Source organism: Plectropomus leopardus, chromosome 7 (assembly GCF_026936395.1).
Source record: "Plectropomus leopardus strain MGB_pleo_1.0 chromosome 7, ASM2693639v1, whole genome shotgun sequence".
Classification (NCBI taxonomy): domain Eukaryota; kingdom Metazoa; phylum Chordata; class Actinopteri; order Perciformes; family Serranidae; genus Plectropomus; species Plectropomus leopardus.
The window spans coordinates 19,708,543-19,720,916 of record NC_142182.1 but is presented as its reverse complement, the minus strand read 5'-3'; the positions used below and the strand labels follow the sequence as shown (position 1 = coordinate 19,720,916).

Sequence of the window (12,374 nt, the reverse complement as noted above, 5' to 3'; positions counted from 1 at the left end):
ACAAATAAAACTATGTTTGCAATCAATTGTAGTTACTGAGAAAATAATATGCAGTAAAATTAATTACTAATCAAAATGTTGGCGGTTATAAAAAGTTTAAATTCAAATCAATTATTTAGTAAAAAGTTTATTTGTTGAATCAAACAATTTTTTTTGTTGCCTTGAATCTTTTGTCATGTGCGGATGCCTATTTTTGGCAAAGCCGACTCTCAGACATTTTCAGTTTTATAGCCCAGTTTTTAACATTTGTCAGATAACCAATCAAAAAGTAACCAAATATAATAAGTAACATTATTTTGATGAAGCAATTGAAATAGTTACATAACTTATTACATTTTTCATAGGGTAACTACTAATCCGGAGCCTATTACATTTGAAAAGTAATCTTCCCAACACCAACTATTAGCTGACGAAGTGTTAAGGAGGAGGTTCAGAAGGGGAGGTGTACTATCAGCCTTGAAATTTTACTTTTCAGCACACAAAAGTTTTTTTTTCCAAAATAAAGAAATTCCAACATAAAGTGAGGAGCAAACACACATGGGTTTTAAATCTGAAAGAAACCAATAAAAAAAATAGAACATGAATCAAATTAAACAAATGTCAATATTAACAGGGATAAATAATGTTCTCAGTTAAACTAATCATACACAGGATAAACTAAGGAGACAGAAACTCACGCTCTGCTGTCCAATGTGATGATCATGAAAAAGTGAGTGAAAGGGTGTGCAGAGGTGAACTCAATGAGGAGTGAACAATGAGTGAAAGAAAGCAATCAGTGCTAAGGAAAGAAAGTGGGAAAAGGAGAATACAAGTGTCAAAATAAAGATAAAAAAATATTTTTTACTTACAATGAGTGAATTTCTTTGCAATGCCAGGACCTGCACATTAATCAGGATGCCAGAAGAGAAAGAAAGAAGAAAAAGAGGGAGGGAGCTGGAAATGGCTTTAAACCTAAATAATAACGTAGTGACCAGCTTTTTTCAGTTATGCTACTAGCCAAGAGGTAGGTTGATATCAGTAAAGAAGATTTTCGTTCAAAGAAAGGATGTATTTTAGGAGTCCAATGATTTCTGTGTTCAGGCCTGTACTATTTATCTGAAGTGACATATTATGCAAATCTGGTTACAGTTGACAGGCATGATTGCTTAAACAAAGAAAACCTTTATGCTCTAATGTTTCTGCATGGAAATAAATAGATAATAACTGTTCAACATTCAAAATAGCATATAAAACTGAATTCTCTCGGGAGGCCAGGACCTATGCCATTATAACTTAAAAAGCAGACTCAGAAAAGTGTGCTGATGATGACCGCTCCTACTGCGAAGGTGTGTCGGGATACACCAAAAAGATCACCCAAGGTGATTCCGAAGGCTGTGAAAGTTTCACTCCATAATCAAGACAGAGTACTGGAGACCTATGCAGTACTAGACGACGGCTCGGAGCGAAGCATCATCTTCCCACATGCTGTGCAACGCCTGAACCTCCCCGCACAGCTTGAAACACTTACCCTTAGAACTGTTCACCACACCAAAATGTCATGCAGCTTCACGGTGCGCCAGTCGCCTTTTTCGTGTCTTCCCTGCCCAAACCTGAAGAGAAGTATCACATACGCCAGGCATTCACGGCTGACAACCTGGGACTATCAGAACATTCCTATCCTCTCCAACAGTGTAGCTGGGCCCAATAGGGGGACCCATCGAAGTCCAAACCCAGCTCCGCTGGTCATTTCAAAGTCCCACCAGTATCAACCAAGTTCCTGCATCCGAGCAGCAGTGCCTGTTCACAGTGACAGTCTCACCTACCTGTGAACTCTTCAAGAACGCTGAACGTCTTTGGCAGATTGATACACTGCCTTACACAAGCGAGAGGCAGGTGACCCGATCGAAGCAAGATCAGCAAGCCTTAAACCTGCTCCAGACGTCCACTGTCACGCTTTCATTCGACTGGAGTCAATTGTCTTGGCCCCTTCACAGTGAAGATTGGACGTCGAACAGAGAAACGTTAGGGCATTGTCTTCAAGTGCAGGACAACCCGTTGTGTATATCTAGACCTCATGGAGAGCCTCGACGCTGACGGCTTTCTGATGTCTCTACGGCCTTTCATCGCCAGAAGAGGCAAACCTTTCGAGCTCCTGTCCGATAACGGAACAATCTTCGTCGGTGGGGCCCGAGAGCTAGGTGAGGCCTTTGAGGCCATGGCTCCTCACTTGAAGGGACAGTTGGCAGAACACCAGATTAGGGCTGCACCTTACAATTATTAGGAAAATGGCAAATTTACTAACCAGAGTTATGAATGAAATTGTCGTCCACCCCAGAATCAATCAGTACCTGTGATTGGAGGGAATGAGTGGAACACTTTATAATGGTGGGCAGGGAAATGCGAGGGGGAGAGCTAGAGGAGGAGGAAGTTTGGCTCACAAGTGCGCACTCCTTTACCGATGAGCCTTTCCTTTTAGCAATGGCAGACAGTTAGCCAAGTAGTGTCAAGCTTGGCCACAGTAGATGCACAGGTTCTTGTCCAACCGATGTCGATGTTCCGCGGGGGTAAGCCAGGCACGACCTAACTGCATAGGTTCCTCCGGGACAGTGGGGGGCACTTGAAGCTGGGACGGAGATTGAGTGGCACTAGGAGCTGTGGAAGGGGGATGTAGAGTGGGAAGTGAGGCAAATCTGCGGGATCTCCCAACTCTGTCTCTATTTCTTTCTCTGAGACAATTATCAATTCCAATGGCGAGAGAAATCAAATTTTCAAGTGATGTGGGCCCATCACGGGATGCCAATCCATCTTTTAATTCTTCAATTATAAGCCCCTGCGGAGCTCTGTAGGAAAATCCGCGAAAGAATGAAAAAAACGGGGAACCCCTCTCCCACAATGCGGTAGCCCACCGAGCGGCTTTATCCTGTAACAAGTTCATCACATATGCTGCCTGAGATTTATCAGAAGGATAACTAGAGGGCTGCTGTTCAAAAACTAACAAACACTGAAGCAAGAAACGGCCACATGAACCCAAATCCCCAACACAGTTCAGGTGGAGGAACAAAGAGCTTTCTTGCAGGGTGGGGAAGGGGAGATGGTATAACCAAATCAGGTGGGTTATTCACCGGGTTGGCTGCACTAGAAGCAGCTGAGTGGATGGATAGTTGGGCGAGCTGAGTGGTGATATTGGAGATGTGACCATTTAAATTTTGCAGGGTTTCCATAACTTCACGCATCATGTCATCATGGCGGCCAATAAGGGGTTCCTTGGCTTGAAAGGGCGTCCTTAATGGAGTCTGGATTCGCTGGGTCCATTCTTGGCCAGATTGTTCTGTTGCAGTATGGTGCACCGTGAACAAGAGGAGGACCGAAGAGCAAACACAGACAGGGCTTGAAATATCAATTAAAAACGGTTTTAATGTTAATTGAGGGTTGAGGGAGGGAATGGGGGTCGAGGTAAGGGATCCAGGGACTGAGATGGTGGAGGAGGCTGGAATGGCTGGAGGTATGGTGAAGCGCGTGAAGCGTGAGGGCTGGTAAGGCTGGAGGTAACGGTGGAGCTGGGGAAGCGTGGAGTGGTGGAGATCCAAGAGGGTGAGGGAGGCGCGTGACTGAACACAAAGGTGTGGGGGCTGGGTGGCGAGGCGCTGGAGCTCTGGGAAGGTAAGCACTGCAAGCAAGCACAAAAAAAGGCACAATGAGCACATCTGAGTCGAAAAGTTTCGAGAAGCACAGGAAAATCTCATGAGAGACGGTCGATATACCACGGGTGAGGTTGAAAGACAATCTGGCGCTGAACAGGAGTGAAGCCGAGGTATATATGCTGCAGAGGGTTGATTGCTGATGAGGAGCAGGTGAGGAAGTGTGCAGTAAGCTCCAGCACCCGGAAGCCATGCCCAGCCTCTGAAACACAGCAGAAAAGAAGGAGACATGCCAAGCACCCATACAAAACAGTCACAAGCCCTCCAAAAAGAACACAAACCACCACAATATGATCCATATGATATTTGAGTAATGAATACAGTCCTTTATAACCTTAGTTATGTTATTATGCCGCATATTATGTATGGTGTTTGCTATACTGATTGTTATTTGTATTGCTATTACAGACCACAGCCAAATAAATCGCGTTTTCTTTGATGGAAACACCACTCTCCTACTACGCCTTCCCACTATAAACCAGCTAAATTCCTAGAGACGCCCTCTCTTCTTTTTAAGTAGGTAACTTTGTTATGGCTCTGAAATAAGATCAGATGATACTGCAGAAATGTGTGATGATTAATGTATGTGTAAGAAATGAGTAAAATGGACCTGAGTTTAGCTCTCTTGGGCCTTGGTGAATGAACTGGAAGGGAGAGATATTGATCACAAGCTTCATCCCGAGAAAAATAACAACACTGAGAAAAGGATGCACCTGGTTCCTGTATAAACCAGACTCATATCCTGTCCCTGTGCTCTCTGCGGCCAAAGCCAAAGCTCTTTGGTCACCAGTAAGTGCCTGCTGGACGGAGAGAGAGGAGTGCCTCAGGGCACTGGTGTGGAATCAGTTTGAAACAGACAGTGAAGTGTAAAAAAAAAAAGACAAAGAAAAAAGACAGAGAAAAAAAGAATACAGTGCTCTGTGTCACTCACAACCTGTGTAAAAGTGTCTGTAATGGCTCTATTATGCAGATGTGGAGGACCCTAAACGCTGACCAATCAGAGCATACTGGACTTTTCAGGGTGGGGGGGCTTCAACAGACAGGCGCTTTAACTGAGCATCTCAGACAGAGGGTGAATACAGGTGTGTTCATGCAGACAGTATATAATTATGATAAGCGTTTTTTTAACATTTTGTAAACATGTTCTAGTAAAAACCCCAAATACAAGCATGAATCTTAAAAACATAATAACATACAACCTTAAAATACTCAGTAGTACAACCTCCATGTGTAGCTGCACTTAGACAGTATCAGTCCACATGAGGATGGCTGCAATTTGGCTGTGTAAACGTTTTAACAGCAGATGAGAACTTTAGGTAGTGTAGCTGAGCTAACTGGGTGGGACTCTTACTAAACAGTCTGGTCCACCCTGAACTGGCGGACTCAGTGGCTTAAATGACCTAATGTAATGGTACAGGTCCAGAACTACACATAGCCTACACAGACAGAGAGAGAGAGAGAGAGAGACAACAAACTGATCATGGACACGATCAAATACTAACAAACATCTCCCGGGACGGTGAGTCAGAGAGTAAATGAAAACCATGACTCTTGTCTCTTTGGTACTGCAGATTATGCTCCCACTGAGAACAGTACAATTTCATGGGCAGTAAAAATTAAAAAATACATATCCATGTATATTCATGTTTCAGTACTCATTGTTGTCAACGACAGAAACACAATGTTGAGCTCATGTTATCAGGATGATTTTATCAGGCTAAAATGTAGCCTGTTCAAGGTGGAAATGTAGCCTCGCGCTCTGTATAAAACATACGATCGCAGAACGGGGGCAGATTTGTCCGACCTTTGAGACAGAGGAATTAACAGGTACAGGACAGGTGTGACGTTTTGACAGCGTGGTATGCTTGTGACCCACCACAGGAGCAGCTAGCAGCTAAAAAGCAGCTAATAGCTGTTAGCAGCTAACTCAGAGAAGAGCAACAGCACACATGAATGCCCGCATATTAGGAAAGTGAAATTCGGGAGATCCTTAACCTCTGCGCAGAGGACAAGATCAGCAGCGACAAAACGGAGAAGGTAAATGATGGTTACTGTCATGTAATGCCATTGTTATTGTTTAGAAAAGGCTGGCGATGAATATGTTACATGCCACACTGTTGCTCAGGTGTATCCTGCTGTGGTATAGTGGAACCTTCATTAGTCACATATTAATATGCCTTAAGGGTTAAGACAGGACTGCGGACAGAAAAACTCCAAGGCCCATTCTTCTGCCTTTTTTGCTAGTACTGTGCAACAATAACCATTCTTCTCATTATTAAAAGTAGTCAGAACATTTTTACTGCTGTTGCTTTCAAATGAAACTTTTCACTCCCCAAAAATACTTCAAAGATTACAGTAAATGAAAGCTTTGGGGTAGAATCAGATTTAAAATGTTAAAATGTACAAATCATTTATTATTCATCACCTAAAGTTATTTGCAATGCAAAAACGAAACAGCTCAACAACAAAGAATTGCTTTAGTTACTGTCACAAATTGTCATAAACATACAAATAATAACAATATAGAAAATGTATTAATATTTTCTAAAATAAAATCCATTGCTTAAAAGAGCAGCAGAAGAAGAAATGCATTTTCCAGGACAAGAACTCTTGCACTTCCTGTAGAGGAGGGCCTGCATAAAAACCTGTACAGAAAAAGGTAATTGCAAAACTGACCTAATGGCTATTCCCTAGATCTCAAACAGTCATTAATTAGGTCTTACATTTCAAAGAGTATCCGTGTTTGCGAGTCTGAAAAATGCAGCCTGGTGGTTCTTGTGTACCTGGAGGTCAAAGAGCAACCACTGCATCATGACTGGTGAGGTTTCCCCACTGGTATGGGTACGGTGGTGAGAACCTGGTTCTGAAAAACAAATCTCTGAATGCGTTCAAAGACCCAGAGGAAGATAAGCAGGACACTGACATATTGAATCCAGGCAAATTTGATGGTTTCCCAGAAGCCAGGACGATAGGTGGAAGGACATGGTTAAGGTAGAAATGCTGACGAAAACTTCATAGTACAAGCCAAACGTGTTTTGTTTACCACTGTATGTGGATGTAGTTCAATTTGTTTTGATGAAGAATTTCTTTTGAGGACAGTGAGGGACAACACAGAATGTATGAATAGCTTGCAAACAGGATTGTATATTGGCAAGGATCTGGCGATGCGATACGTATCATGATACCAGTGTAACGATTCAATATATTGCAAAACTTTAAGCGAGGGGATATAATGGGATTTTTAATAAAATCTTATCTTAGGAGCCAGCTGTGCACACTTTATAATGCTGCCTGTTTCATAAGCCCATGTTCTTTGTGTTTAAGCTAGCAATGTGTTGTTTTGTTTGCGTGAACAAGTCAAATGGCTCTCGATAGATTCTTTGCACGTAAATTAGTAATAAAATCTTGGGGTTTTTTATTTATACAGTATCACAAAACATAATAACGTGATACTCAAGTATATCGATTTTTTCTCACACCCCAAGTGTGTGGCTTAAAGGGTCTGTTCACCTCATTAAAAAAAAAAAAACTTTTGTCATGCCGATCGTTTCAATTTTATTAAATTATACTATTAGTTTTTCTGTTTTCTAAAAAAAGATGGATATATTATCAGTTTTTTTTTCCATTGAGAAACAAATGTTTGGCATTACATGCAATATAATATTCAGATTACCCTCTCAACAGTAAAATGTCCTGTAGGGATGAGTTTCATGTGCTGTTATTGATTTACAGTGTGTACACAGACAGACAGATGCTATCCTGACAATATAATATGCACCACATCATGACCTGTGGTAGAAAGATGTAGGAGTAGATATGATTAACACAGGTTAATCTAAATCTTGTACATGGATAAATCTAAATACAAATATTTAAGAAGAATATAGCTATAATAACACTGTTACATCCCTTATTTAAGCCCATACTTAGCTTTTATAAGCAGCATAGAATAGTATATAGTATATAAACATTTAATATGGTTTATAACACACTATAATTTAGTTGTAGGTAGATTTGTCTTTATTTATGTATTTATCAGCATCAATAACCGTTCCTGTGAGCACCTAGAAGTGGAGACTGGTCTATAAACAAGTAATTAATGAACATTTCACTGGAATTGCACTGTAGGCAACAGTTTGGGTCCATGTTTACTTCCTGTCATTTAATCTCATTCATATATACCGGAAAAACTTTCAACAGGAAATACAAAGGGGCTTAAGTGCTTATGTTGTCAAGTTTCAAACAGTCTTTAGTAAAACATAGATTATAATTCTGAATAAATATTTTACATCAATAAAAACGTTATAACTTAGCTGTAAAAAGTCATTAGGACATTTTTGTGTGTTATAAACCACTAAATCAACATTTATATTACTCATAATAGGCACAAAATTGAGGGGTTAAAGTGAAGTGTCACTACAGAGTGTTTATTAAAAGAATACACATTCCTGCATTTCTTAAAGGATATCTAATGACCTCCAAAGGGTACCGGATTTCAGCATTAAGCTGAAAGGGAGAGCCTGCCGCTCGTCCCACAGTCCACACTGGCATGGGACAGGACAGTACTGTGGTCACTGAGGTGGAAAAGGAAAAAAACAGAGGAAGAGAAGTGAGGGTTGTAATATTTTACAATATCCACATTTTGCATAATATGCATAATGCAGTGCAAGTAATATGCAAGGCTTAAATCACACTCAAAGATGGTGGTTCAGCTTGAGTTGATTTTAGTTTTAGTCACACCCTTTACTCAGAAGTAATAAAAGCAAGCAAACAATGTAAGAGCCTTTGTCAACTTACAGTTTCTTTCCTGGTAGCTCCTAATTATGTTGTCAAGGTCATACGCGCTTGCAAAGGGGCTGGAGCCATCGATCACTGACACCTTTGCATCAGTAGAGAAAAAAAAAACATACAAATGTTGATCCTCTGTTCCAGTCACATCTCTCTGTATGTGGTAGCACTACATGTGGTTCTATGTTGCAATGAAATACTGAATTTTTTCCGTGATTGTTATGAGGGCTGAAATGAATGTGGGTAGGCGAATGCTGGGTTAAGAGAGGGATATATGCAATTTAAGTACAAGAGCGGTGTCAGGTCTGGATTGCTTTGACACAGAAAAAAAACGTAGAAATGTTCTCAGGGAGCGTTTTTTTTTTCTCATATTTCTAATATGATGTATATTTGCAACGGACATCAAAGATATCCACTGAAAGTCACACTGACATTAAAGATATGTGTATTGTGTATGCAGTGGTGGAACGTCACTAAGTAATAATACTTTGTGTCATTACTTAATTATATTATTTATTTTATTATTATTTTTGCTAATTAAGTGAACAGCAGATAATTTAAGACTTTTTCACAAGTAATATTCTAATAGGTGACTTCAACGTCTACCAAAGGCATTTCTGGTAAGATATCTGTGCTTTCAGGTATTTCATTCACCACTGACTGTGCATGTGTGACCAGCATGCCTTTGCAAAATCACAAAGTGCAGTGTGTGTTTGGTAAGATTTTCCTCTCCCTTCCTAAAACATATCCTGTTCGGAAGCTGATTTAGCAGCTTGACCTGCATTCAGAAACACTCTGTCTCTGTCAGTACAACAAGCAACACTCAATCTGACAATCAGTGTCAGAATATATTTCCATGTCATTCATGGGTGGCCCAGTCTGCTCTACTTTGATAGACTACATCTTAATGTGAAAGGGAAAAGGAGAAAACAGGTGGCCAGAGAGAAAGACAATAGGTCTGTGTGCTCTCACATTGTAGATGTTGTACAGTCCCCGGTGAGGCAGCGGTGTCCTCTGCTGTAGCTTCAGGTCTCCGCTGATGAACACCTTAGCTCCAGGGACAGAGGAAGAGTGCTGTACATAAGCCAGGCTCTGCATCACCACTGTGGACATGCGCTGGGAAAACAAAGGAGGAATATGCTTTTGTTGGTGAACTGACTAAAACTAGTCTGCATAAACCTGGTGTCATACTGTAGTTAGCAGGCTGTGCTGCCATGGTGGTATACACACAGAAAGCGATCTGTTGCTTTACAAGGGTGATAGTTAATTTATCAATGTGTTATATTCGATAGACATAATTTTCTGAATAGTAAAACGGCTGTTTATCAGTGTGTTATATTCGATAGACATCAATTACTGTAAAACAGCTCATAATGGAGCCATAAACATGCAGTTATTCCCTTTATAGCAGGAAGAATGAAAGAGATAATGGCACTGGCTCCAGTTCACACTGATATATAAAGTATACAAGTGTTCATAAAAAGAAGTGTTATTTGCCTCTAGCACTATGCATATGAGGATACAACATATTTGTCTCTGAACTTAAAATTTACACTAATTGAGTATGAAAATAGAATAATGTGAACTGTAATAAAACATTTGACCAGGATGGCCAAAAATTATATGACAAGAAAAAAAAATTTAGGGAGAAAAATAATTTACAAAGACTAATTCAGAAAAAAAAACATTTTTTGGGAACAGTTGTGAGGTGGAGCACCAGCAATTCCCACTAATGTTTGATCAGATTGAGGTCTGGAGACTTTGGAAGTCAGGTCGATGCCTTGAGCTCTTTGTCACATCCCTTAAACCATTCCTGAGCAGTAGTTGTATGGTTAATTTCCAGCTAAAGGGTCAATGCCATCTGGGAGTGACGTTGCCATGAGGAAGCGCACCTGGTCTGCAACAGTGTTTGGGTGGGTGGTACGTGTCAAGTGGCATCCACATGAATGCCAGGACCCAAGGTTTCCCAGCAGAACATTGCGTGATAACGAAATGATCAATGTTTTTCACTTCACCAGTCAGTGCCTTAAACGTTTGGCTAATCGATGTATACATATGTCTCACAGGTACTTTAGTGGAATACATACAAATAGCTTGTAGCTGAAGGTGAGCAGCAGTTGGACACTGTACACCTGTTCGTCAGGTTTTAGAGGTAGCTGCAGCTGAAATATCAGGAGGTCCATCTTCCCATCCTGGTTCTGGTCCTCTTCTCTTACCTGTAGAATGTGTTCACCAACACAGTTAAAAGAAAACACATAGTAGTTAGTAATTTGCTCATCTGATAACTGATTTCTTAAACACACTGTACTCAGTGGTGTAATGGAACAAAGTAACACTTTGTTACAATATTGTATTGAAAGTACAGTATTAAAACAGAAATATGTAATGAGGTCATTATGTAAACACGGGCAAACCCAAGCAGGCACAACAGGACAGGGGACATTGCTGTACAGTTAAGAGAACTGCGGTGAATCTGTTCTTACAGAGACAGCAGGGATCCGGAGGTTTGTCCCCAGCATGTTGTTGAGATGGGGGAAAGTGCTCCAGGCGACGTAGTCTCCCTGAGTACTGGTTGCTGCCACCAGCAAAGACTGGTACTGGAACCTCACAATCGGCTGTTCCTCATAAGTACCTCTTTTTATCCAAAAACCTAGAATAACATGATACTCAGCAATAGTCACAGAAGCAGTGGTCTAACAGTTTAGCAAGCATTAGTGTCGATATCACACTTACCTTGGCTCCTGTAGGCAACGAGCAGGGGTGGGATGTAGGTAAGGCACAAAACAGCAACCAGAAACAGAGTAGCTTTCGTGCAAATACTCGTTTTGTACCGAATTAAAGCCGGGTGAGAGTAGACTTCATAGAAAGCCATATGAAATGATATAAATAACGTTCACTGGTGTTAAATTAGCCCACTAGCTATCTAAAGTTTGTTAATGCTCCCGGAGGGGATACGCCCGAATAACTACCCAGAGTAAACGCTCACATACAACAAACTGGCAAACAAACGGAAAACAACCCTCGCTGAGTAAAAGAGAGCGTATTTTTGGTAAAACGTAGCGTATAAACATGCTATTTACATTAGCCCCGTAGCTAGTGTAGCACCACGCAACGCGCCATGTTAGCTTAGCGTCACGGTTACCATGGCTGCAGTGGAAGCCCTCGTGCTGCATTCAAGAAACCTCATGACAGTAAGACGAAGAGGAACAACTATTCTGATGTAGTTTCCACGCACGGTTACCCCACACCCTGTCCGCCTAAATTTGTAATATTCGCGGTGTTTTTAGTCGTGTGTGTGTGTGTGTGTGTGTGTGTGTGTGTGTGTGTGTGTTTTAAACTAAACAATATTTAAGCTGCATTTGAAGTAATTATCCAGAAAATTCCACAATTTGACTCCATACTCTAATGTCCTGTACTCAGCATCTTTTCATGTTTTAATTTATTCACTTGTACATCTACCTCTTATCCGTCTATTTTATCTGCTTATCTTTGTTTTATCCCCACTGATGTGATGTCGTCTTTTTTATATTTTTTCTTTTTATTACTATTATTTTCATCGTATTTTATTGCACTTATTCTTATACTCTCTAAACCTTTAATCATTGAGTACTTAAACTGCATTTCAAGATCCGCCTGTTTTATCACTGTTATTCGTTTTATTTGCTTTATTCCTGTAGATCTTATGCATGCGCATTTTGTTCTTGCTTTTTTATTTGACTGTTCTAGACCTTTCTCTGTTTGGCATGTTTGTTGATGTTTTTTTTTATTATACTCCGAGTACGTGCCTTTGATTTGTTTGTTAAATAACTGCTTTTAAATGTGCTATTTACATAGTATCATAATTTCATTAAAAAAAATTTAATTATTTTTTATTATTTTTTGAGGGCTCAATTGACGGACCGATTATTT

General features: G+C 40.5%; 1 protein-coding gene across 1 annotated transcript; it reads right to left on the bottom strand.

Moving 5' to 3' along the window:
- Positions 1–6,484: 6,484 nt before the first annotated feature.
- On the bottom strand, positions 6,485–12,283 carry tmem231 (transmembrane protein 231). Its single transcript, XM_042495495.2, has 7 exons — positions 11,199–12,283; positions 10,949–11,115; positions 10,553–10,681; positions 9,438–9,581; positions 8,475–8,556; positions 8,146–8,251; positions 6,485–6,649 (listed from the first exon to the last, which is right to left on the bottom strand). The coding sequence occupies exons 1-7, from the start codon at positions 11,335–11,337 to the stop codon at positions 6,487–6,489; spliced, it is 930 nt and encodes a 309-aa protein (XP_042351429.2). The 5' UTR covers positions 11,338–12,283; the 3' UTR covers positions 6,485–6,486.
- Positions 12,284–12,374: the final 91 nt, after the last annotated feature.